This window comes from Vicugna pacos, chromosome 2 (assembly GCF_048564905.1).
Source record: "Vicugna pacos chromosome 2, VicPac4, whole genome shotgun sequence".
NCBI classification, from domain to species: domain Eukaryota; kingdom Metazoa; phylum Chordata; class Mammalia; order Artiodactyla; family Camelidae; genus Vicugna; species Vicugna pacos.
Window position 1 is genome coordinate 86,712,076 of NC_132988.1, and position 27,474 is coordinate 86,739,549.

Genomic DNA, 27,474 nt, shown 5'->3' on the forward strand with positions numbered 1-27,474 from the left:
CAATTTATAACACGCTTTCTACTTTTAGTGATGTAAGATGGAGGATGTGGTACCCCCCCCCCCCCGCCCTGTTCCCCGAGTCTACCTTAAATTTAGGAAACCGTCACAGGTTCGCTTGGAACAGACTCACCAAAGCCGGAGTGAGCCTCCCGCCTTTAGGTCTGTGAGAGCTGCTCAGACACCAGATTACCTGCACGAAAGGAAATAAAAACCAGTGTCATTATGATTGTACTTTATGGCATATTCTTACTTTTAAATTTCCAAAGTAATCAATCCACTGTCAGTTAAGCAAGTGTAAGAAACATGAAGAAAACTAGAATCACGTCTCTTGACAGGCAGAGAGGTCAGTACTCCAGGGTATTTCCTTCTAGCCTCTCTCGCTCAAAATCACTTTTTATAAATTTCCAGTAAGCAGTTTGACAGTGCCTTATTGCAAAGACTGTCTTCACCATAATCCTTGAGTTTTTGTACCACTTTGTTCAATGTCTGAATGGTCATTAACTCTAAAACACACCTTGATCCTTGCTTTCCTCAACTGTAAAACAGAGTTAGCTGCTCTATTAGGAAAATCAATGGCAAACAATATTAAGTTTTAAGAGTGATTAGTAGCTATTTTAACAGCTGTGTTAATAACCACTGAATTTGTCTTAGGACTCATTGCAGGTATGTTTATATTGTCTCTCATTTGTTCAGCAAATGCTCAGGGTGCATATATTATGTACCACTTGCATGCCACGTTGTCTGCTCAGTTTCCTACCCCATACACACCCTCAACCACGTCAGTAGTTAAGTGTTAGAGCAAAACCCACCACCTTCACCCACACCTGGAGTTATTGTCCTTCATTTCCATTTGGCCCCACCACCACCTTATCTGATCTTTGCCAGACTCCTGACTGGTTTACAGGCATCTGCTGTACTCAGTGATTACTTAAAGGTGAATCTGGGGGTGAGGATATAGCTCAATGGTAGAGCATGTGCTGAGCATGCACCAGGTCCTGGGTTCAATCCCCACTACCTCCATTAAAATTTTTTTTAATAAAGCAATAGATTATCAAGGTGAATCTGTTTGTCCCCATGCCCCACCACAGCTTTAAAACCTTTCAGTGGATCCTCACTGGTGATACATGAAGACCAGTCCTCCAGAACAAGGCCCTAAAGTCCTCCCGACCTGGGGTCTACCAGCTGTGCCTGCCATCATGCCCATCCCTGTCTTCCAGGGTTTTCTACCACTGGGCCTTTGCAAATGTTGGCTTAGTCTGGGGAAGTTCTTTCTCCCTCCCCTCTTCATCTAATTCAACTCATTTGAACTTCAGCTCAGCTGAGATGTCAGTTTTTAGGCAAGACTTTCCTGACCTCCCAAGTCAGATTTTTTTTCCCCTACCAGGCAGTTACTAAGTAGCTCTTCCATACCACATGGCAGAACTCTTATGCAAGAATTACATTCCCACTACATGGAATTTTATCCTGGCAGAGGCCAAATCCATGTTTCTCTGCGGTAAGTGCAAGGCTGACTCAATTGTGGTTTTCACACTCAATTCCATAAGCAACTCCTGGATGCTTATTAAATGCTTCACCTCATCCAGATAGTGATTCAGTAGGGATAGGGGCCTAAGATCTGCATTTTTATAGACATCTTTCTAGGTCCATATGGTTACACAGGCCCGTCCCCTTGCTATAAGGGTTCTGAAGACTTTTAACTCATTTTAGTTTCTTTTATTCTGTGTATTTGTCTACATACAAGCATCCAAGATGTTAACAGACTTACTACATATGGCCTAAGGGAATAAGAGTCAACTTAAGTGGGATGGTTAGAAAATTGGAAGGCAGAATAATTAGCACCTGGTTCCAATTATGTGGTTTCTGTAACCAGGAAACCAACAGCCCTCAACTCTTGATTTCATTAGAATCCTTCGTGTCACTCCCCCAGCCCCACACACCAGGAGCGCTCTGGTGCAGGGCTGCAGTGTTTTCCTGGTAATCCAGTAGGAAGCTATAAGGTGCAGTAGGATGAGAATCCCCCTGTTAGATGGCGCCAGATACCATTTCCACCTACAGAGCTGCAAGTCCATAACAAGTAAGACTAAAGCTGTCTCTAACTTAAAATACATTTAGGAGAATTTTTTTAAGTTAACTTCAAATGGACTTCAGCTGGCCATTTGTCAGTTAACATCTTCAAGCTGCCTTTAGCCACCCTGTTCCAACTGGCACCTGCTCCACATCTGTGACATTGTGATTAGCAAGTTACCAGCTCTCACAGCTTTTCTCCCACAGTAGTTTGTTGCCACTAAACTGAGGTCACCTGTAAGCACCGATGCTCCCAGACACTCCAGGTTCTGACTCTGGGTTACCCTCTCCCCGCAAGGCCTGGCTCCACCGCCTCCTCCCCCAGAAGAATGCTTATTTGAATTAATGGCTTTTTAGTCAATTTCTTATAAGTATCAGCACTACAGACCCTAAGCAGTAAACCTCACATCTGTGAACCCCTCAAACTCTCAAGTGACCAACCTAGTTCAGAGCCTGGCCGCTTCCATCTGCAATGGACAATATTAAAGCAACAGGCCCAGACTGTTAACACAAGCTTTCCTAAATTTTAAGGATATTACACAATGTATCAATTACTTTGCAATGCTTTTATTTGACAGCTTTGTCAAATACAGCCTTTCATGAAGTAATTTGAGGCGGGAGAGGCAGGAAGGAGAAGGGGCATGGAAAAAAGCTCACTTGTCTGCTCCACGAGCACACGTTCAGCAGGACCAGGGTTTTGGTTTTTTCACATTCATTTAAATTATGTATTTGAAACTGAAAGTGCTGTCGCAGGATAGGCGTTTGCCTTTGCATCTCCCACACAGGTCTTGACGATGGGGCCTTTTGGGGTCCACGTGGCGCAGTTTTACCGGGCAGGAGCATCTAGTCTGTTTACAATTCTGGAGGAAAAAAAAAAAAACAAAGTGAGAAGTACATACAGAAGATAAACCCTTGGCAATGTCCTGGCACTTACACGTTCACTTTCTAGTGCATTCAAATACTAACTGAATGCACTCCAAGCAAGGTCCTGTGCTCATCCTGTTCTGTCCACATCTCTCCCCAGCAACGACAGGGTCAGAAGGAACAGAGCATTTAACCACGCAGTTCTGCTCCCACGTTGCCTAGGCTTCAATTCTGAACTGTGAAGTTTCTTTCGAAGCAGTTTAAGAGGAAATCTTTTCCTACACTCGAAGGGTGGAGAACGAGCAAGCAGGAGAGAGAGGAGTTTGACACTAAAGTGCGAGGCTAGAACTACCAGAACTGACATCAGTGGCTGATCTTGGGCCTCCACCTGCTGCAAAGGACCTCAAAGCTGAGGCACAAGGCAGAGCAGCACCTGCTGGGCCAAGAGCAGAGTGCTCAGGGCATCTCACTTTGAACTTACCCCAGGTCTAGCTTAGTCTAAGTTTGCCATACTTGGTTTCTCTCCACCCAACTCCCTGCAGTGGTCACGCAGCCAGCGTCCACCTTAAGTGCATCAATTAGGCTGTCTCATCTGGCAGGTCAGGCTCCACTAGCTGTGCGGCCAGTTCAATCCTTTCTTCCCCCTTCAATTCTCTAAGCCCTTTATCACAAATGCAGTGCTTAGTTAACAGTAACAAGCAACATGTTGCCAGTTAACCCCATCAAGTTGGGCAACTTAAGTTTACTTTAAAGCAAAGCCCTTTCTGAACTCTCAGGCAGAAATGGAAACTTTAAAAAACCTGTGATTTTACTAAATACTCTAACTCGAGTGTGTGCTTCACAAAATGCATTTGGGTAAAATGTCAACCTTTGCCATCAAATGTTAGCAGAAAGGTATTCTGTTTTTCAGTTTGCTTTCTCCTACACTAGACTGAGTTGCAGGTAAAGCGAATGTTTTTCCATATTGCAAGTGAGGTAACAGTCCCTAGAGATGTTAACATGTCCAAGGTCTGCAAGGGCAGGAGGACGCTAACACCAAAGCCCTATTTCCCAGTTGAGCATTATTTCTACAGCTTCTACCAGAAAGCAGTCAAACCCTCAGGTCACGGGGAACCTAGGCTCTTTTAGGAAATACATTGTAAGAAACTACCCTACCCCCCCAAACCTTCCGACCACTATCCAGTTCAGACACAAAATGCAAAAACACTTGATTTACTTGACACACGATATCCTCCACTCGGTAAGGGTTATAAGACTTCTGACATGTTCTGCAGAACTGCTTGTAGTAAACCTGTGACGGGAGAGACGAAGAACTTCAAGCCAAAGCCCCGGAACCTTTCCGTCCCGACGACACCAGTTGTGTGGTGTTTCTTACCTTGTTAGTGCCCTGCACACACCACACGTAGGCACTTTCCCATCGGATGTTGCAGTCCTTGCAGTGATAGTAGCCATATTTCTGCTCTAAGAACTGAGCAAAAGGATAGCAGTTTCACCAACATGACGTCTGAGTTACCCTTCACTTCAGAAGCCTGGGGAGACCTCTTTGATAGTTAAAACTGGCAGCTCCACTCCAGATCAGAGGAAAGCAGAATCAAGTTCAAGTCAGCCTCCCCGATGTAATAATTAGGGAAGCTAATGGCTTAATCAAGCAGAAGAGCATGGGCCCACGAAAGTCTATGAGCCAGATTAACTTGGTTCACAAAGCACATCAATAGTTTACTAAGTGGGTGTTTTCGCTCAGACAGGCGGAGGAAAGCCAAACATCCAGGGCTCCTGAACCTTGGATTCTTTAGGGAGGGCTTGCCTCTGTAGGACATACACGAATGCAGTGGTTAAACAGACGAAAGAGAATAAAACTCAGCATCCTAAAATAATCTTGGGTGAGCACCTTGAAGAAAGTTCTCTACACTGCTAATTAAGTTTCCACCAAACAGTGGTGTTAGGAAACTAAGCCAATAATTCATACTTACTGTGAACAAAAGTAGCATCGCCTTATCCTTAAGTTTTTCTTCCCTCTCAGTAAGAAGTTATAATCAAGTCTTGGTGCGGGGGCAGGGGTTAGGCCTTTAGAATTGTTAGGAACTTTGGAGAAGACAGTGCAGTTTCACAGGTGAGCAAAGTTAAGACTTAAGATCGCACATGGTTTGCAGCAGGCACAGCTAGTGTATAAACTTCTTGACTCACTCTTCCTTTGCTTCCCCCACCCCCACTAAACAGCCCTGGGGTCCCTGGAAGAGACCCGGAAGGACTCCTCCAGACCTCTTGCTACCTCTCATGCCTTTCCACTTCCCTCGGTTACAACCCCCTCTGTGTGCTCCAGCCCTTTAGGGTTCAGGCAAGTGCCAGGGGCTCTCCAAGCCTGCCGCTCTTGGGAAGCAGCGCAAGGTAGCGCAAATGTTTCAGCCATACTCAGATTTCTGAACAGGGGTGCTTCTTAAAGAGCAAGGAAGGATTCTGACCAGGACCCCAGCAGGAGGCTGTTTCAGCTTTTAACACATTGAATTTGAAAATGTGAATGTAATCCTTGGGACTCGACTCTCCTTGCCAGTAAATTCACCTTCTAATCTTCTGAGCCGCATCCTAGATCATCCACATGCCGGATCCACACAAGACTACTCGCCAGCGGCCAGGGCTTTGTAGAGTAAATACACTCCACTCACAGTAAGAACGTCAAAAGGGCGTCTCCTTGGCCACCCACGCGGGGCCGGTGCCTTACCATCGCAGCAACAATCAAGCTACACTCGATTTAATTCCGACGGAGAAAGATACCGGCAGGTGCGGAAAGGCACATAGACGGGTGCCTGCCTAAGGGGGCGCGGCGCCTCCGCCAGTCGCGAGCAGCCGCAGGGCGAGAGGGAGACGGGAGCCTGGAGAACGCACAGCCCCAGGGCTCCCCAGGCCCGTCCCCCGGCCGACTCGGAACTCACCTGGAAACGCAGGCGCTCCTTGCCCGGCTGGGGGCTCTGCGACGACGATCTCTCGTCTGCGGCGTCCGGGGCCCTGGGCACCGGCGGGGGCTGCTCCTGGCTCACCGACACTGCGGCCTGGGCCTCGTCCTCCTCCTCGGACCGCGGCCCTTGGGGCTTCTTCCTCGCTGACCCCTCTCCCTCCTCCGAGCCTCGGGGCCTGGCAGGTGGCGGCCCTCGCTCTGCCTCCGGCTCCCCAGGCCTCTGCTCACCCGCCGCGGCCTCGGCCCCTTCCAGGAGGGTGGCGAGGCGGCGGGAGGCCACGGGCGAGTACACGGCGATGGTGCGCGGGAAGCGCACGGGCCGCGGGGCGCCGCTCAGCGGGCTGCCCTGCTCCGGGCCCCGGAGGGCCGGCTGCGGGGAGGGCTGGCCGCTGCCGCCCGCGCCCGCAGCGCCCTCGGGGCCGGGGCCGGGCTCGCGGGCCCTGCGCAGCAGCGTGCGCCGCCCCAGCGAGCACTGCACCGAGACGTCGCGGCGCTGGGTCACCTGCACCGCCGCGTCCTGAACGCCAGCCCGGCCGGGCCGTGGGGCGAGACCCGGGCTCACTTGCGACAGGAGGGCCATGAGCTGCGCCGGCTGGTAGCTGTGGAAGTACTCGGCGGCCGCCAGCTGCCCGTAGCCCGGGAAAGACGACGAAGACGCGCCGTCAGAGGAGGAGGAAACCGGAGGGTCGCCCCGGTCCCGGTGCCGCCAGCCTCCGCCGCCCACCGCGCCCTTGCCCTTGGCGGCGGCCGGGTAGGGGCACGGGTACGAGTAAAGGGCACACGCCGGGTACACGTAACCGTCCAGCACCTCGTCCCCCAGAGCAGCCATCGGCGCACCCCTGCCGCTCCCGTCCGCCGCCCCTGCGCCCTAAATAGGCGGCCTTCCGGGGGCAGCCGGGCGCGGGCTCCACCCCCGCTAGCCTCGCAGCGCGGACCCCGCACCCTTCCCGCCACCACTCGTGTCCCCGCGTCCCCACCGAGGGAGCCCCTCCTCGACCTCCTCTGGGGAAATCGGCACAAATACCCTTAGATGATCTGCAAAGAAGGCTTTCTTGTGGTGCAAGAATTGATCCGTAAGTGAACTTGCCCCCAGGTGAAGAGGATTCCCCCAGGATGAGCTGAGACAGGTGGCCCCCATCCCTCGATTATTCCCGGGATCTGCGCCCCCCGGGAAGCTGAGGAGAGGCTCAGCTAGCCTGTGGCGTGGGCAAAAATGCGAAGGTTTGGGTCTGATACCTAGGATCTCAGATTACAGTTTATTTAATTATCTCAGAGCTGCTCTGTAAAATCTACGCATTCAACCCTTTCAGTAAGTGCAGAGGGAAAGCCCTCCAGGGCACCCGTATCTAGGCTAATTGTTTTTTCCCTTGGAGAACGTCCTTCCTCCCCCAACCCCCACCTCAAATAGTGAGCAAGAGGTGCTGCTGAGTTCCACGAGGGACTAATGACTATGGCAATTCTCTGTGGTGAATAGTCGTTCTACAAATCATCCCTCCAAAAGATAAACTGATTTACAGTGTGTTTACATAAATGCAGAAGACCAGATCAGTCCCCAGTTGAAAAGAAAATGTTTTGTCCACTAGAAAAAATGTTGGCTGTTCATTACAAATAGGTATCAGATCAAGTAATCAAATACATTAATGTAATTTTTGATTTGATACAGGTTTGACAATAAAATACTATATTGCATGGTTTTAATTGACCTGTTTTAGGATTTTTCTGAATACAGGTCAAATTTTAACAGTGTCAAGTATTTATAAGCTGAGAGAGCACTTTTTTTTTTACAACAATTACATTAAACTAAACTATGCTTTACAAATATAGCGTGTTTTTACTCATACGAGATAGTGGGTCAAAATTCTACATTTCCAAGACCCTGTCTTCTAAGAGTTAATACATGGTGAAAACCAAAAAGCACATTTAACTTGTTCAGGCATCACTCCAGCAGTCCCAGGTGCAAGTTATATTATGACTGATTTGTAACTTATGAAAATGGATTTATATACCAATGCAACTTTACTGGTAGGCAGATCAAAACTGTTACATTGTATAATAATGTGAACCAATTGTTGTTCCTTAAGTAAACCATAGACACTACCACAGACCATAAATATGAAGTAATATTTCAACAAGGCAGAATCTCCCGTGTATCTCCGTATTTAGAGTGAAGTCTGAGTGGTTTCCATCATAATTAAATTATCTGTTTTCACTGTGCCATAGGAAGTGTCTGCCATTTCCTCTTCTTTTAGTTTCTTATAAGAAATATCTGTATCTTCATCTTCATCTAGAAGATCTTGCTTGTGCAATGTTCCACTTCCATATATTTTATAAATTAAAACAAAAATCCCGGCTTCTGCAGACTGGAAAAGGGCATAAAGCAAGGGAAACATGTACATACTTCCTATGTATTGTGGTGGAAAGGCCAGTTTTAGAACGGCAGTACAGAGCTGCACGTTCTGGCTGCCTGTTTCCAGGCACACAGTCCTCTTGCAGTTGGGTGGAAGATGGAAGAGAGTGGCTAAGCCGTAGCCCGAGGCGTAGCCTGCCAAAGGCATTATAATCGCTACCACGTAAACAGCTGCAGAAATACTTGCCAGCAGTTCAGGTCCTAACATAGTGCCAGTCAGTATGAAAAGGACCACCAGCGTCATTAGCAGAGACCACAGGGAAACCTAGTAAAAGAAAATGGGTAAACAAGCCATCAAAAATCAGATTTGAAGAGAAATTCAGGCAAGGGAATCCTGGGCTTTTGGATGAGAAGAGCCATCTAGTCTGGCCTCCTACACAAAATGGAGATCTTCGCCATTAAAAGCCTTTGACAGAGTCTGAAGATGGGGAGATCACCTCTTCAGGAGGCATCCAGACCATGCCGGACAGCTCTGATTGTTTGAAGACCTATCCTTATGTCTAGTGACAATTTGCCTTCTACAGCTGCTGGCCACTGTCTTGGACAGGCCCTCGGGAGCAGCACAGACCAGACAGACTACTCCTCCTGCAGAACAGCCTCCAAAAATTTAGAAAACAGTTATGAAAGGTAGGCTACTCTTCTCCGGGGGCAGACCGTCCTAGGTGTTCATCCTCAATCCCATAACTCCATTTTGGAATCCTGGCTGTTTAGTTTGTGAGTGTGCCTCTTTATTATGTATGTATGTATGTATGTATGTATGTATTTTATTTTTTAAACATTTTTATTGAGTTATAATCACTTTACAATGTTGTGTCAAATTGAATGTGCCTCTAATGAGTTCTGGTTTTACATGAGATAAAAGGTTATTAAATTTATGAAACTGAGTGTCATATTTTTAACCTGCAAAATACTTTATTATATCTCCGAAAATTGTTCACAATACAGAAACAATTACCAACTCGTAGATCTGGTAAGAGAAAAGAAAAAAATGTAAATATAAGATGTGAGAAATTCTTTGTAATTCCACAACTCCCTGCTTTTTCGTCTGTTCATGAGAATCCTCCCACTTGTAAGTCTCTAATGATGCTTAGGAATTATTATAGATAATAGATGGATTTTAGCTACAGAACAACTGACTGTATAAAGCACTGTGTCATCTTGATGTCTGACCAGTACATTTCACTCATGCAAGACAGGCTTGTAAATAGCAAGGTGGAAACCTAAAAATTCCTCTCCTTGTTCTCCTTCAGATTAGTAGTTAGCTTTTTTTTTTTTTTTTTTTAATGGGAGAGGGGGTTGGATGGGTGTTTTTGAAGGAGACTACAGACCCAGACGAGTTTAAGAATTGTTTCTGGTTCCCTAGATATCTAGGGGGAAACCCCTTTGAAGTCTGTGGGATTGGCATACACTTTATACTCTAAAAAATTAATCAAAATTTATCTGGGCTGGTCAAAAAGTCTACCCTAAAGGATGCTAAAATAATTATTATTTAAGGGACTCATGCTACAAATGTACAATTGGCAGAAACCAAACCTTTTTTTTTTTTAATTTTTTTGGGGGGTAGGATATCAGATTTACTTATTTATTTATTTTTGGACGAGGTGCTGGGGATTGAACCCAGGACCTTACACATGCTAAGCATGTACTCCATCACTTGAACCATATCCTCCCCCTAAAACTTTTCTTATATTAAGTTTCAAAGTGTGTCGACATCAAAAGCTTTGACAAGAAATTGGATTCTTCGTTGTGAAAATATTGTCTCCAATGTTTCCTTTGAACTATCTTAAATCATATGGGTAAGAACTGACACTGAAAGCTCATTTTAAAGTGTATGCAAAAGTACAGAAATGTGAAGCAGATCTTATGAGTGTTCTGGTTAAGGAACAGGTTCGGCTTAAACTCAAAGTTAGCCAGTCTTATTGAATTATCTGTTATTTAAATATGTTTATCTGTTTTTAGTATGGAAATAGATTATTTGATTGATTCTCTCTTCTCTTAGAATTCCTACGGTTTTGTAGTAAATGCCATCACATTAATAATATTACCTTAATGACAAGCTTAGTAAGTTCTTAATGATCTCAAGATGATCTATAGATATATTATGTATAACATATAACAAATATGTATATTTACATGTACATATATATTTATTACATTCAGACATATATATTTATTATAGAGCACAATTTTTTTACTCAACGCTGGATATACGTACAGAAAAGAATGCTCCATTTTTCATATTAATAAAAGTTAGGCTCTCTGTATGATCAGATTACTTTAGAAAATAATATAAGTAAAACATAAAAGATTTTGTCTTCTTAAATCTAAATAATTAAAACACTAGAGTAACCCTTCTCTTCAATGTCTAAAGGAATTTGCATGTACATTTTACAGAAATCAGTTGTGTATTTTATTTGATTAACTCCCTAAAATGAGAATCCTCTTCATAGTTTCCTCTTATTTACTACCATTTTTGAGTTCTCAAAGAAAGTCTGATTTACAAACATTTAACTTTTTTCTCCAATCAACTGTTACAAAATCTCTACTGCTACAAAAAGCATCTGTTTTTTTAAAAACAATATTATAAATATTGCACAAAATAATAGAAAGCCTCATCCTTTCACTAGCTTTAGAAACCATATGAAATATTGCAATAGGGAAAAAAAGACACAAATTTAATAATGGCAATATATTCTGCATTATTTATGCAGGATCTAATTTTATTTTGTGCTTTGAAGCCAAAGTTTTGTGTATTCTATTATAATCCACAGTGTAATTTTGAAATTACTTTTGGTTTTATTAGTGTAAACTTATTTTTAGAAAATTAATAAAAACATTTTAAAGGAAACGTCTATAGAGTTTCTCAGAGTTCCACCTTTAAAAAATAGAGTAATGCATTTCTAAAACACTACACAAACCCTCTTAAAATGATTTCATTTCATCTGCTTTGATTTTCAGTAATGCATGATTTGTTAGTGGAAAAACGTGCCATTTAATTGCACTGTCACCTGTTCCCCTTCGTGACGTTTCCTCCTATGAGTCCTGAGAGTTCTCTTACGCTGTTTTTAATGAACCTGGTGTACTTAATCAAAGCTATTATTTTTGAAATTCCAAAAGATGGAATGAAAGTAATCTTTGTGACATAAACTTTTTTTTTTAAGTTTATCCATGTAAGGGCTATACAGGCCTTTTCTTTCTTACCCCTTTTCCCCAAACTTCTTACCATTTCAGCCACAGGTCAGAGACCGAGGAGACTCTCTACATAGCACACAAGGGGAAGAATGGCCTTACCTTCACGATGTAGTCAGCCACCCGGTTGTATTTATAGCGAATGAAGACACCCAACCCGATAGGGATGAGGGTGCTGCAGAGAGTCAGGGTCACTGTCCCTATGGGCAGCAGCTGCACCAGGGGGGTGTTGATCCAAGCCCGGCTGTAGATCCACAAGCACAGGGGCATCAAGACCAGGGCCAGGAGCGTGGAGGAGATGGTCATGATGATGCTGCAGAAAAGGGAATGAACAGAAGTCAGAATGAGCTTTGAGCCAAAGAGCCTTGCTTGCATACTGGGTAGAGGAGAAAGGGAGAGACTGCAAGACCCCCGGCTTGAAGTCAGGAGAGAACCTGCTTCATCCCAGGGAGACACCAAGAGAGCAACATGTCTAAGCCCAACTGAAACAAGAACTTCCGGAAGGAGAAAAAATAAAACCTCAGGACTGCTGCCCCTCTGCCTTATAAAGCCTACTGAGCTGGTTACAGTCTGATGATCTTGAGGGCAAGGAACGCTTTTGTTCTTTTTTAATCCTCCGAAGCACCCTGTTATTAGACACGGTAAAGCTGCCGAATACTACTTGTTGGATTGACCTCAGTCATACTGTCTTATAGATGAGATTCCTTTCTTTACTGGAGCCAATAGTCCTATTTGGCTTCCCAGCTCCCTTTGTCTTCCATTCCCAGTTAGACCTGCCCTGACAGCCCAGCACACAGGGAGGGTGGTGAGGGAGCTGTGGTTGAAACCCCTAGACCCTCAGCGCGCCTCTGTCCCTGGCTAGATCTCCCTGCAACACCACCTCTTCATGTCTGTCTGGACTTGCAAAGCCCGCGCGTCCACGTTCTCCCCTCTTCTGCGCCTCAGTCTAACCGCCTCGCCCTCCCTTCTTGATCTTGAATCCACGGTCGTAAACGCGGTGGACCGGGATAAGAGAGATGTCTAGGGGGCGGCCAGCTGCGTACCTGAGGTTCATGTCGCCATCAACCAGCAGGGACATCAGGTTGGAGAGATTCCCGCCCGGACAGCAGCCGCACAAGAGCACGGCCACGGCGGCCACCCCGTCCAGGGAGAAGACGAGCGCCAGCAGGAAGGCCAGCAGCGGCAGGAAGCCGAACTGGCAGAGCGCGGCCAGCAGCGCGCCCACCGGCCGGCGGACGTGCGCCCCGAAGTGGTTCGCGTCCACCGTGCAGCCCAGGCCCAGCATGGTGATGCACAGGGCGGCGCCCACGAACACGTTCAGCCCGTGGTTCAGCGGCGTGTCCCAGAACGGGGGCTCGTGGGCGGCCTCGGGCGAAGCGAACGTGGGAGAGCCTGGCCCGGCCCCGCCGCCCGCGAAGCTGCCGGCCGTCGGCGCCGGGGTCGGAGTGGGGCCGGGGCTGAAACTGACGCCGGGGCCCGGCGTGACACTGAGCCCGGGGCTGGGGCCGGCGCTGGAGGCCGGCGCGAGGGGGGCGTCCGGGCCGGGGCTCAGGCTGCTGGCGTTGGGCGACAGGGTGTAGTTGTCCGGCTGCAGAGAGGACAGGGCAAAGAGCAGGGTGGCATTGTCGGTGCCGTCCATGGCGCTATCGGCCGGCGGCTGCGAGTCTGGCCCCTGCCCGCCCGGCGGATTTCTCTTCCCTCCTGCCGCGCGCGCCTCTCCGCTTTGGGTCGCCCGCCCCGCCGTCCGTCTGTCTGCCCGTCCGCAGCCGCTGAACTCGGCTGGGCTGCGAGCCTCCGCCGCGCGCCGCTGACGTCCGAGGCGGCTGCTTGGTCCTCGGCTGGGGTCAGCCGACGCCCGCGGGCTGGCACTTAAGAAAGCGCAGCCCCCGAGGGTGAACCCAATCGCCGGGCCCCCGCGCCAGTAGGCCCCGCCCCCGCCTCCAAGTCCCCTCCTTTTAATCACCAGTAAGTGGTTCTGTTCGAGTGCAGCCAGGGGCGGAACAAAGACCTGACAAAGGACAAGAAAATAGAAAAACCCGTGCTTGGCTGCTGATCAAGTTCTCTGATGGGCTCTGCCTCCTTGATAATGAAATCTGGAGACCCAGGCACGTAAGAGAGAGAAAAGCGTATCTGCGCACGCACAAACATCACGCACACTGTTCAAACAGCCTGCAGCCCCGAGCATCGGGAGGGGTGCCTGTTTTAATTGGAGGGGCTCTCTAACAGCAAGACGCAATATCGGCCTTAATTTACAGAGAATTTTTAAATAACATTTTTATGTTCGGACTTAAAGTAGTAATAATACTACTGGTGAGGTTTGAGCCAGGTCTTGAGAGCAACTGCTTGTGGCTTGTGCATTTTTCCTCTGATTCTCACAGCGGAGCCGTGGCAGAGACTGTTAGCTCGATTTTTATATATGAGGAATCTGAGGCACAGGGAAATCTCTGCTTCAAACCCACGAGTACTTGGCTGAACGTGATACAGTGTTAAGGCGTGTAAAGCACTCTACTAAGAAAAGTCTCCATGAAAAATGTGTATTTTGGAAGTTATTGGCAGACAGGGAGAGGATATTTCAGTGGCCACAGATTTATGAAGTGTTTTAAGTATAGCACTGGGGTTAGGATTAAAGCACTGAAAGAAATATGGTGGTGAGAGTCCCTGCTTTAAGACAGGCTTATCCCCCAACAAATCAAATGCAGTTTTTGGGAATGTTGACTCAACAACTTCAAATCAGTCACTAGATGCATCTACAAAAGAAAGGGACCTCTCTGCCTACCAAGGAGACAGAGCCACTGGAGAAGGCATCTGGCCGTCTGGAGTGACCACAGTCATAGCCAGTTGAGCTGTAAAAGCCAACAGTGGGAATTTCTAGGCTGAAGTCTTAGCACAGGGTTAGTCCATGTGGAGACAAGATCCTAGAGCGAATTCTTCCTCCTGGAAACTTGTCCCTACCCCCTTTTGTGACACTAGAGGAGACTAAGTGACTTCCATTTCCCAATGGTGAACTGAGCTTGCGTGTTTACCTTTTCTCCTCCCCAAATCTCATGAAAATGATTGAGAATATGAAGAATAGGACTAAATTCACAGCACATTGCATTCTTAATCGCAAATAATTGATATCTTCTCCACTAGACCATAAAGTCCATCAGGGCAGTGCTTCTACAAGCATTTAGGAAAATAATATATCCTCATACTTTCCAAAACAGTAAACCCAAGAAAACAATGCAGTAATATCTGTAGAGCTTTGCAAGAAGTGGGATGTGACCAAAAATATTCCACATTTTCATTTAGGCTTATGGAACCAAAAGCAAGATAAGCAGATAAACAATGGAACAGGCTACTCAAATTCTTCGGTTAAATGAGTATACCCAGGGAAGTCATGTGGAGAAACAGATGAGATAAGGAGGAGGCACTGTGGAACCTTTACATTCAGCGCAGGATGAGATAAGCCAAGAACACAAATGGCAGAGGATGAGCTGAAGCCCAACTCTGCAGGCACCACTCCGATTTGCCCCCTCCTATGTTAATGATATTAAAATCCATAATCAAATTAAATAAGCAGTAATTAGAGGCAGGCCGACTCATCCGACTCACTCCTCTTGGGGCTTTGGAAAGGATATGGGCAACGATTGGTGCAGTGTGTGAAGAGTGAAAAGCCGAAAGAGATGGGCTTGGGCTGTAAATCAGCAGGGATATGCTAACCTGTAGCCTCAAGGACTTCTTGGGGCTTGTACACCTGTTGTCTCTTCTGCTTGTGTGGTTATTGTTGATGTAAAGAAATCAGATGTTCTTGCCTCCCCTCTTCTTTCTGATCTCCTTGACTATTTAGGGGAAAACCCCAGGATTAGGAAACAGAGCTCATTCTCCAGGTGTGGGGATGTTGGCAAGCTGGTGTGGGTCACTAGGCTTCCGCCGTTGCCTCGCCTTTACTCTTGCTTCCACCAAAGACAATTTGGCCCACCCAGAGGGGAGAAAATACATAGAAGGGAAAGACAACAACACAGATGGAAAATATGCCATTTTTGGGAAAATAAATTTAGAGGCTTCTTGCACACCATACACCAAAACTAATTCCAGGTGGATTAAAGAGATGATGATGATGATGATGATGATGATAATAATAATAATAATAATAATAATAATAATAATAATAATAATACAATAAAATACTGGAGAAAATATTAGCTAGTATTTATCTCATCTTTGGACAGGAAAATCTTCCTAAGCAAAAAAGTAACAGAAAAAAAATCATAATGGGAAGCTCAGGAGATATGGCTACATAAACATTTTAAACTTTGGAACAGTAAAAAAGAGCATTAAAAATTAAAAGCAAATTACAAAATAAGAAAAAATATTTGCAACATATATAAAACCAAGAGCTAATATCGTTAGTTTATAAAACAGTTTTACAAATTAACAAGGACGAACATGGAAAAAAAGGCAAAAGATGTGACTAGACACACCAGATCACAAAAGAGGAATGACCAAAGAAATTAAATTGAAGCAATTAGATGTCATTTTTCCACTGTGGGAGAAGACTGAAATAAATGATGGTACATTATGATGGCAAGGATACTATCAACTGGGCATCATCCTGCTCGTGGTGTAGCCTTTCTAGAAGAAAACCAGGTAGTAGATGACAGTAGTCCTAAAAATGTGCATCTCCTTTGACCCAGTAATTCTATTTCTAGCTGTTTATCCTAAGGAAACAATCAGGGAATTAAAAAGAGAGAGAGAGAGAGCTACATTGAGTGCTTATGTACAGGACAATCTACTAAGCTTTTAATCATGGACCATCTCATTTCACCTTTATAATAGGCTTATTGAGCTTAGAAATTCACCAAGTCACCCCCAGGTAGGTTTAGAGCCCGGCTTTGAACCCAAGCTTTTGGATCCCAAAACCTGCCCTCCTAAACTGGATGGGATACAGTTAAACTAAATACGAGTGTACTAATACAAGAGACTGCTCGGCAGATGCTAACACGTTCACAATCAGAATTCCTGATGTGGAGTCCATGGATGAATCTGAGAACCTCCTGAAATAATGTATCTTTTCTGTATATGTACATTTCTTCCCCTGAAATGTGACTACATGACTCTTTTCAAGTTCCTAAGAAGATCCATGACCCATTTAGAGGAATATTTAATGACAAGGGAGAAATTCTTGTGACACAATCTTAAGTAATGAAACAATTTAGAAAGCTATAAACACATATACACATATACTTATATTCTAGTAAATATATTAAATATATTCATGTAAATTTAGAGGGAATTTCTTCAATGTGTATTATCTGAGAGGTAGTACTAAAAGTAATTTTTATTTCCTTCCTTGTGTTTTACTGTGTTTTCCAAGTTTCTGCCATAGATATATTTTATAATCAGAAAAATATAAATGTTATTTTCGTAAGTATAAAATCCAGAGGCAAAATACATTCCACAAGTATCAAAGAGTAAATCATCTAATCAATCCATAAGCCATAGGTTGATAGAAAAAAATAGACAAAAGACACACTTTACAATAAACAACTTATATTCTATTTATTAAATAGGAAAAGTTTTACTTCACTAATAGTCAAACACAAAATATGAAACTTCAAAAAAGTCAAATAGAATCTCAAAGGGACAACACTTAATGGTGGAAATGCAATAAAAGAAGCAGTCAGACACCTTCAGTGGTGGTGGGGTACTTGACACAACTTCTGAGGAAAGCAATTTGATAATACAATCTTCCTGGACACTTTTTAAAAAAATTATGATTATTGCAATCAAAGTGCCAGAAATCCTAACTCAAATTGGTTTAAGCCAAAAGGGGAGTTTAGTGACTCATGAGAATGAAAAATCTCCTGGTGTGGCTGGCTCCTGGGTTAAAATGAGGACTGGGTTTCTGTCCACTTCTCAGCTTTGCTTTCTTCTATGTCATCTTCATTTTCAAGTTCACTTTCTCCCTAAGGGGGGCCAAACAAGTCCAGAAATATCCATCAGCTTAGAACCACCCATGGAAAGAGAATGCTTACTTCCCAATAATCTTCATAAAAGTCCTGGGAAGAATTTGACCCAGGCAGGGGAACTGTGCCCATCCTTCAGCCACAATATGGAATGCTCTCCCTCGAGCTTGATGGTCTTCCCTATTCAAGACCCACAAACTCAGATTTGGGCAAGGGATTCCGCAAAGTTACAGTGGGTGCTGTTAACAGAAGAAGGAAAAATGGATGTCAGGCAGGTAGAAACAATAAGGTACTCACTCTGCTGACTTGGAGAAATCATCTGAATTGCAGACAATTTACGCACGAAGCTAAAATAAGACTGTAGCAACAGAAAAAAATTAGAAATAACCTAAATATCCAGCAATATGCAAGTTGAGTAAATCATGCTTTACTCATATAATGGAATAGTATGCAACAATTAAAAAGCTTAATAATCTGATGTGAAGAAAATAAATTCTATAGCAGGATGCATAGTTTGGCCCCAATTTCTTTAAAAAATATTTATAGACTTTCATTCAAAAATATTAGACCAATATATACAAGATATATTGAATGAGGGGTGATTTTTGTATTCTTGTATTTGCTTTATCTCCACTCTCAACACCACCACCCCCTCAAAGAAACTGAAACTGCCAAACAAGTATATTGAGTATATAGTAATTTACTGTGTTCTAAGTAATAAAATAGGTAAGTTTTCTAAATTCATTGAAGCAACTTGAATTACAATAGTGTTTGGCCACTTTTTTTTGAAAGGAATCAGGAAGATTTTCTTTTAATGGAATCAAACAGGAGAGTTGATTGGAATGTTCTTCTCAGCTGCTTTGTATCTAAAAGCAACATGGCCCGATGATTATGCCTGATTTATATAATTAAGCCTACTTTTCAGGATAAATGTCAATTTCTAACAGCATTAATTATACTTCAGTAACTAATGACAGATGTAATCAGGGACTATCTTCTGTCCAAAAAAGCATGCCACACTTAAAATGCTGATCTGCAATAAATATTTCCCCACCTTTCCAAAGCAGAGGTTCCTATGAAACCTTTGATAAACCAAAATGGCACAAAGCAAAGAAGCAATTGCCTTAGCTCACATCTTGCTAACGGATGCACAGAAGCAGCTGAGATAAAGCACAGATGCTCAGACATAGTTCAAAGCTATGGCGACTTAATGCTGAGATGCTGAGTGTAGTTCCAGGGGAAGGAGTTTGGCGGTGCCACTCTCACCGCTTGGGGTGCATGTTGCCTCTGTAAGGGCTGCTGCAAAACTAATACTCTTTCCACTTTTCATCTCTTGTAAAAGTGAATATCGCCTTCTAACTTCTTTTAGTTAGCGAAAGACTAATATGTAGGTCTTCTGTAAAAGCAAAGTAGTGTAAAGTGAACTCTGCAAAAAATGGGGGATACCTGTATTACATTTATATAACTGGCATGAAAGTCTGAATATTTTGAGCCTGGGAGGGCCTGCCTGGATTGTCACTCCAGGCACACTAAAACTTGCTCAGGAATGTCTGGGTAGCCTGGTGGACCCAGCAGGCAGAGGTCATGTCTGTGGAAGACTTACTGGTAGAGTTGCCAGATATACCAAATAAAAATACAGGATGCCCAGTCAAATTTGAATTTCAAATAAACAGCAGTAAAGTTTTTAGGATAAAGACGTCAAATATTTCATCAGGCAACCTTAGCTGGAGAAAGAGGATGGTTAGAAAACTAAAATGGAGCGGGGGCCTCTGGGGCTAAGAGCCATTAGGAAGCAACCCCAAATCGCAGGGAATATCCAGCTGGGAAAAGGGGAGGTGCACAAAATAAGCAGTTGTTATAAATATTAATCTATCATCAAGGTACAACCAGCTTCCCATACCTAGCAGTGATCTCACTGTTACTGAACAGCTAGAGTGGCTTATGGCTAACCTAGCTCCTGTGCTGAAAGGATCTTGGTGTCTCAATTTTGGTTTGTGTGCAGCTGTTGCTTCCAAACCTTCTGCTACATTATTTGAGGCTTTGATTCTTTGTGTCCATTATTCGAGGCTTTGATTCCTTGTGTCCTTGCCTGACTTTTTCCAGCCTATACCCCTGGCTCTGATAACACGTCAGATCTCATTCAACAGTCATCTTTGTAAAAATACCATCTCATCTGCTCTCCAATCACGTGATTCAATGCGCACTTCCTGGTCCCTACAAAAGGCATCAGTTGAGATGTGATTTAATCCAGGTCCTCTTCGTGTGATCTCAAAGTCTGTACCAGAGGAGCCTTCAGCATTCCGCTCACCTACTCAGTGATTTAACAATAAGGGTTTGTTTTACATAAGAAGATTATTTTCTTTTTTCACTTTGGGTCTTTTTTTTTCTGGGGTTGGGGAGGTAATTAGGTTTATTTATTTATTTTGATGGCAGTGCTGGGGATTGAACCCAGGACCTCGTGTTTGCTAAGCGTGTGCTCTACCACTGAGCTATACCCTCCCCCACAGGAAGATTATTTTCTTCTTCTTTTCTCTGCTGATCTCCTGTTCTTTAACAAGTCCCATCCCTGTTTTCACCTATTCTTTAACTTTCTTATCACTGTCAACTAACTTGAAAGGTGAGAAGTCTGTTGCTTTCCTGAAGTCCTAATATTTCAACGTGTTTTGGGTGCATGGAAGGCTTTCCTGGGGACTTCACATGGAGAACTTTGTATGACATAAAGGCTTGTATCTGGAGGCCCTTGTCATCTGATAAACTGAAAAGAAATAATCAATATCCAGAAAGCTCTAGCAGGATATTAAACTGAGAATTTATTTGAACTAAACATGAAAAAACTCCAGTGATATTTTTTCAAGGCTCCCAACTGAAAGATTACCTCTTGTTCAGTAACCAGATAACACAATAAATAGCAAAAGTGAGATTTTTTTAAAGTCATATTAAAATTATATACCACTAATTAGTTTGAATTTGGGTTTAAACATTTTTTTTAATCATCATTCCATACAAAGTAGAAAAAATAGGAACATTTTTGAATTCAGGAAGTGTTATTTGGAAACATTCTTTGAGGCTGGATTTCTCTTGGAATAATTTAAAGTGTCTTCCCCATTGTGCAAGAAGCAAATCATCAAAACATCCTCTCACTCCCTCATTTAACCTTGGTAAGTAATGATATGTGCTGGCAGAATAACAATGAACGCTGGTTTCATACGATCCTCAGAAAAGATGGAGATTTGTTAATAATTCTATATTTCATACATTCTTTTCTTATTCTCAATACTGAATTAGTCTTCCCATCGAATAGATCTGAGAATTATCACCCATGCCTGCTGCTTTCCAGTTATCTGTCATTGCTTCCCCTCACCCTACTTTGTCTAGAATATTGACTGGGGGAGAGTGGGTGAGGTGACTGCTTTCCCCACAACCAATTCTGCAAAATCATTCTGAGAGGACTTATGGGGGCTGAGATAGGGGGATTAAAAATTGGTACTAATATTTTTATCATACTTGTTTAGATCCGCTCTTAACTTTGACTTTGTCAAATATAAATGAGTTTTCAAGAAATCTGATATTTGAAATATATATGACAATATATGTATATATATGTGTGTATGATTTCTATATGTAAATTGTGTATACACATATATGCTTTCTTCTATGACTCTAGACCCTTTAGAGTTGTCTATAATTAGTAGACATAGGTTCCTAACATCTCAGAGTTCTTTTTATAATGTTATATTATAACAACTCAGTTCAACAACTGTGTATTCATCTCCCAACCTTTTTCAAGACAGTAGGATGATAGAGGTGAATACATGAGCTGCCTTATGTTCCCAAGGACCTGGTTGCTCCATCTCAGTACATGGCTAACTGCAATACAAGGCATATTATGATGAACTCTATAATCCAGGTTCACATGGAGATGGCAGTAATGAAGTCTGGCTGGGAGTCTAAGCCTCACTAACCAGCGAGTCCTAGATTTCCACGTGTGAAGGAAGGCAAGGACATTCCAGAGAAGAGCTTCAACAAAGTCCTGGGAGTATGCTACTTCCACAGAGGGACAGAGAGGCTATACAAAGTGGCAAGAACGGGAAACTGGATGTGGAAAGGTGGGTAGGAGAGATAAATTATGTAGGACCTTTATGACCAAGCAAAGATCTTGAACTTTATTTTGCGGACAGCAGAAAGTCAGATAGGTTTTCTATGCAGGGAAATGACATCCAGATTCAAGACTCAGAAAGACAATTTCAGAAGCTTAGGGTAAACGGACAGGAGCAGGCATAAAGAACAGTGAGAGAGTCAAGCCAGGAGGCTATAAGGATAACGCCAATGGAACACAATGGCAGCCTGGCCTGGAGAATAAGCAAGGACACTGAGAAAAGATACAGTTGTGGTGAAGGAGAGAGAGGACTCAAAGCAAAATTGGATTCTATTTGGAAGATTGGGTGGATGGTAATAATATTAGCTGAACTACAGAACATAGACATAGTAGCAAGTTTGAGAGTCAGGTTTTAGATATGTTGGGTATAGGATGTTTGGAACATCTGGGTGGAGTCTAATACACAAGTGAACTTCCATTCTGTAGCCTAGGGCAGAGAATTGGGAACAGATGTAAATTAGCAATCAGACTGTGGCAATTTTTATACCTACCTCCACTTTCTGATAATATGATTGATTCAGGAAGCTGAAAATCCTTCTTTTACAAAAAATACCCAGACATGCTGCATAAAAGATAACAAACATCTTTTTAAAGGCACAGACAAGTTCACCACAGAGTAATGGAAAACCTCCAAATACATCTAACAGGCATTCCAGAAGGGCTTAATGAAGGCTGGAGTTGGGAGTGTAAGAAGTCATATTTCAAAATGCAATAAATAAACTTAACATATGATCCAGCAATCCCACTCCTGAGCATATATCGGGAGGGAACTCTAATTTGAAAAGACACATGCACCCCAATGTTCATAGCAGCACTATTTACAATAGCCAAGACGTGGAAACAACCTAAATGTCCATTGACAGATGACTGGATAAAGAAGATGTGGTACATAAATATATGATGGAATACTACTCAGCCATAAAAAGAATAAAATAATGCCATTTGCAGCAACATGGATGGATCTGAAGATCGTTATTCTAAGTGAAGTAAGCCAAAAAGAGAAAGAAAAATAACATGTTATCACTTATACGGGCAAATCTAAAAAAAGAAAAAAGAAGACATTAATGAACTTATTTACAAAACAGAAACAGACTCAGACATAGAAAAAAAACTTATGGTTACCGGGGAGAAACAGAATGGGAAGGGGTAAACTGAGATTTTGAGATTTGCAAATATTAGCTACTGTATATAAGATAAACAACAAGTTTCTTCTGTATGGCAAGGAACTATATTCAATATCTTGTAGTAACCTATAATAAAAAACAATATGAAAATGAATATATGTATGTATACGTATGAAACAGTGTGCTGTACCCGAGAAACTGACACAACATTGTAAACTGACTATACTCCAAAAAAAAAGGAGTGTGGCTTTAGTGTAATAGCATCATCTGGTGACCACGCCCACTTGCGTTACATTGGCTGCGATCTGCAGTTTGGTCTGAAAGCGGAAATACCGCGCAGGGCACACTAGCTGGTTTCCATGCTGTTTTCCGCAGCAGGGTGTTGTTGCCAATCATTGTCAGAAAGCCGTCGCAGCAGCTCTGCTCCCAGTGACCTGACGTAGAACTGTCTGGGCTGTGGCTGGAATATTAAATGACATTGTGTTTCTGCAGCCAGCTGAGCTGCTTGAGTCACAGCCGCAGTAAAAACGTTTTAACAAAATTAAAATCTCTGCGGGGGAGGGGAAAGCAGAGAATAAAGAAGGTTGGGCAGAATGCTGAAATGGAGGAAGGCAAGAGCGGGAGACTCTGGCATTGACTAATTTCTATATTTAGTTATAAGAGGAAAGTAGAGATGGAGGCTGAGAGGTTTACATTTGTGATTTAAAACAGTCTACAATTTGCTCCCCATGGAATTGAAAAAAAAATAAGAATTTTCTAGAAAATACATCTACTAAATCAAAAGGGGCCATGGGACAAAGAAATCAAAGCTATCCCCTGTGAGAGCAAATTGAAACAGATCAATTACCTCTTGTCACTTCCTATTTCCAAACTAATGACTTACTTTTTAAAAACCCTGGCTCTGTGCACTGCTGGGTTTAGCACCAAAAAGGAAATTTCTGATGTGTATCTCTCATGCAAATGGAAAATGATTGGGATGATAAAGTACTGCTGCTGCTTTAGGGAATCAACATAAGTAATTCTTATTCATACAGAAAAACTAGAATTTGGAAAATCTTTACGTCAAGATAGATTCCTCAGGAGCATATTGTATTTTATTTTTACTCAGAGGAGTATGTCTAAGTGTCACCTTGAACAAAGGAAAGAAGATGGAATCTAAACTACAAGGTAAATTTCTTTCGTTTGCTTCATTTAGAAAGGAAGAAATACCCCAGTATTCACAGCACAGAGACATGGAAGTAACCTAAATGTCCATTAGACAGATGACTGGGTAAAGAAGATGTGGTGTATATATACACAACAGGATATTACTCAGCCATCAAAAAGAATGAAACAATGCCATTTGCAAACAACATGGAGGGACCTAAAGATGATCATACTAAGTACGTCAGACAAAGACATGATATCACTTACATGTAGAATCTAAAAAATGATACAGATGAACTTATTTACAAAACAGAAATAGACTCCCAGACATAGAAAACAAACTTGCGGTTACCAAAGGGGACAGGTGTGGAGGGGGAGCGATAAATTAGGAGTTTGGGATTAACAGATACACACTACTATATATAAGATAGATAAACAACTAGGACCTACTGTAGAGCACAGGGAACTATATTTAATATCTTGTAATAACCTATAATGGAAAAGAATCTATAAAAGAATATATACATATATGTGTATATATAACTGAATCACTTTGTTGTACACCTGAAACTAACACAATCATTGTACATCAACTATATACTTCAATCAAAAAAAGAAAAAAGAAGGAAGTAATAACTTGTCGTCCCACTGCTTTCCAGGCCCTGAGGGTACAAAGGTGAGTTAGACAAGATCCCTGTAATTCACAGACAAATGTTAAAGGATGAGACACCAGCTAAGGGTAGCAAAGAATAGCCAAGAGCTGCAAAGACCAGCAAAGAGCTCAAAGGCAGGAAGAACTGCTGGGCCCGGGAGGGACTAGAGGCAGGCACTGGACGTCAGGAATCCACTTTGCATGAGGCCTTGATTCTGTAGGCTGTGGAGGGCTGAGTTTAATGCAAAGAAGCAATATTTTTAAGGAAACTCTCTCTGTCAGCAGCATGGAGGCCAGCCCAAATCCATGACTCTCAACTCTCTTCCACCAAGACAGCCACGATGACATCTTCCTAGTTCCCTGTGTGTAACTAATATGGGGGCCTTCATCTATAAGAAAGCATCCTGAAATGCAAGTGATTTTTCACAAAGTAAATTTATCACCGACTTTGGCACTTAAGCTATTACTAAGTGATTTACAATGTGCCACACATCTGATCATGAAAGAGTTAGGATGCCGAGGCTGGGCACTGCTAGAGCAAGGATGGCCATCTGTGCTCCACAGACACCTGGGGGTTCAGGGACGGTGTCCTGGGAACTGGGGGGGGGGGTGGACAGGTAAGGAGACAGAGCCCAGAACTGCCCCCCCAACACACACACACACAAAACACACTTCAACCACAGCAGCTGCACTTTTATCTTACTATTATAGGTCTTTCACCAAAATTTTGTTTTAATAAAGGCTCCACTGCTTTAAAAAAAAACAAAACTTATTTGCACAGATGGATAGAAGATGGGAGAGACTGACGGCAGATAAGTCAAATAGGAGATAACTGTAATAGTCTGGGTGAGAATAATAAAATTGGGTTCAGCTAAATCAAGTTGAGTGGATGACTCAAACCTCATAAACCAATATGAATTATATTGCCTAGCTATAAGGTATTTCCATGATATATATAATAGGAAACCATACTACTAATTTTGGCATGAGATGGCACACAAATGAATAATAAAATATACAAGACTAGCACTTCTCAAATTTAATGTGTACAGACATCACCTGGAGATCTTGTTAAAATACAGATCCTGATTCCCAGGGTGTGGGGTGGGACCTGAGAGTCTCCATTTCTGAGAAGTTCCCAGAGATACGTTTTCCAAGGACCACACTTTGAGTAGCAAGGGTCCAGGGACTCCTCCAGAGAATTCCCAGCCCAATGCAAGGGTGTGGGCTTTGAAATCAGAGACCTTTGGACTTAAGCCCAGGATTCACCACTTACAAATTGTAGCTGACCGCTCAGTCTGTGTCCTCATCTGATGATAGCACTCCACTAGCTGGTGAGCTGTTGTGAGGATTAAGAAAGAGAACACACGTAAGGTGTTAGCCCAGTGCCTAGCTCATGGCGAACATTTAGTAATGGGTAACTACTGTCACTGTTGTCTAAAAGCCAATTTTAGAAAAGAGTGGATCCACCCATCCGCTGTATCAGCATCACTGGTGGTGCTAGGTTAAGATGCAGATATCTGCATCCCCTCTTCACTTGGTCAACTGGACTTATGTCTTCTTTGGTCATTCAAGTGGGGCGAAGGAAGGATCCTTTTAAAATTCAAGCAAACTGGGTGTTTGTCTTATAACTTGTCAGAGGAAACAAATTTTAAGGGAGGGAGGGAGGAAGGAAGGAAGGAAGGAAGGAAGGAAGGAAGGAAGGAAGGAAGGAAGGAAGGAAGGAAGAAGTTGTGAATTCCTGGACCCCGCTCCCCATCTTTCAACCCAATGAATCATAACATCTGAGGGAGGATTGATTGGCACTTTTAACAAACCCCTTTACACACCAGAGCTGAAGGATCACGGCTAGGAGCTTTGTGCATGTGAGGCTGGACTTGGTCAGATCCTTCCAAGGAATATTTATTTAGCCTGCAGGGTCAAAGCTTGGCTTATACCATGACCTGGCTTCTTGGAGCAGGAGAAAAGTGAAAGGCAGTGGTCACTGAGCCACAGAAATGATAACATTCGTAGAATGAAAGGAGAAGTCTATGCTCTGCTTCCCCATATTCCTTGTCAGATAAGAAGCTCGTGTCCCAGAGCAAAAAAGACCATCTCAAGCCCCCTTCCTTCCTTCCTCCACTTTCATGCAAGGTTTCTCACCAAGAGAAGTTAAGAGGAACGGCATCTTTTCAGGCCAATTCTGGGCAAAACTGCCCCTGGACTGAGTATCAAAGTTGGTCCAAGTTAATTCAGAGGCCTTTCTGATTTGCTTTTTTTCCCCTTTATCCCACTGCTCAGGCATACCCTCTCTTCTCATCCTCTGATGCCATGTGCCACCTCATTTTTCTAGATCCCCACTGCAGTGTGTTCTCCCTCATCTGCACCCTCATGCCTCCTTCCTACTGAGCACACAGACTACTTCGTGGGATAAACAGGTGGGGAGGCAGGCATTCTTCAGAAGAAATGTGTGGGCTGAACCCAAGCCGCACCTCGAAGGATCAGACCTAACTCCATGACTAGAGGGACCAGAGCTGGTACTACCTACAGACAAAGCAGGACTGTACTTAGAAAACAAAATTAAATACATAATTAAGTGGCCAGCAAGGTCCCCAGAATCACAGAGCATAACAGGTAACTTCAGCCTAGAAGAAGGCAGATATTACTAGTTGTTCACCACACACGTGCGAAGAAACCTCAAAAGTGGTCCAAAAGAAGATCCACTTTTGATTAAATAAACTGTTCAATGACCCTGTCAGGGCCAATTCCTCATTTTCCAAAACCTCTTGCACCTGTACATATTAGGCAATTGGTCAACGAATTATCCACTGAGTATCTATTGTGTGGCCAGCATCCTTCTAGGTCCTGGGGATGCTACTGCATAGATTGCATTTAATGTGCTTATTTTTGAATACATAAATAAGTTAATTTTAGTTGATTATAGAACTATATGCTGTAATGCTTGCTACTAGGAAGAGAAAATAGGGTGCTATGA

General features: G+C 43.4%; 2 protein-coding genes and 1 non-coding gene across 3 annotated transcripts; 1 reads left to right on the top strand and 2 right to left on the bottom strand.

Moving 5' to 3' along the window:
* Positions 1–2,619: 2,619 nt before the first annotated feature.
* On the bottom strand, positions 2,620–6,821 carry ZAR1 (zygote arrest 1). The gene is made up of 4 exons (XM_072973632.1): positions 5,856–6,821; positions 4,304–4,396; positions 4,145–4,219; positions 2,620–2,924 (listed from the first exon to the last, which is right to left on the bottom strand). The coding sequence occupies exons 1-4, from the start codon at positions 6,705–6,707 to the stop codon at positions 2,781–2,783; spliced, it is 1,164 nt and encodes a 387-aa protein (XP_072829733.1). The 5' UTR covers positions 6,708–6,821; the 3' UTR covers positions 2,620–2,780.
* Positions 6,822–7,775: 954 nt separating this feature from the next.
* Positions 7,776–13,258, bottom strand: SLC10A4 (solute carrier family 10 member 4). Its single transcript, XM_072944337.1, has 3 exons — positions 12,518–13,258; positions 11,577–11,787; positions 7,776–8,550 (listed from the first exon to the last, which is right to left on the bottom strand). The coding sequence occupies exons 1-3, from the start codon at positions 13,111–13,113 to the stop codon at positions 8,038–8,040; spliced, it is 1,320 nt and encodes a 439-aa protein (XP_072800438.1). The 5' UTR covers positions 13,114–13,258; the 3' UTR covers positions 7,776–8,037.
* Positions 13,259–26,023: 12,765 nt separating this feature from the next.
* On the top strand, positions 26,024–26,150 carry LOC116276767 (small nucleolar RNA SNORA27). Its single transcript, XR_004186269.1, has one exon. It is a non-coding gene; the product is annotated as a small nucleolar RNA SNORA27 (small nucleolar RNA).
* Positions 26,151–27,474: the final 1,324 nt, after the last annotated feature.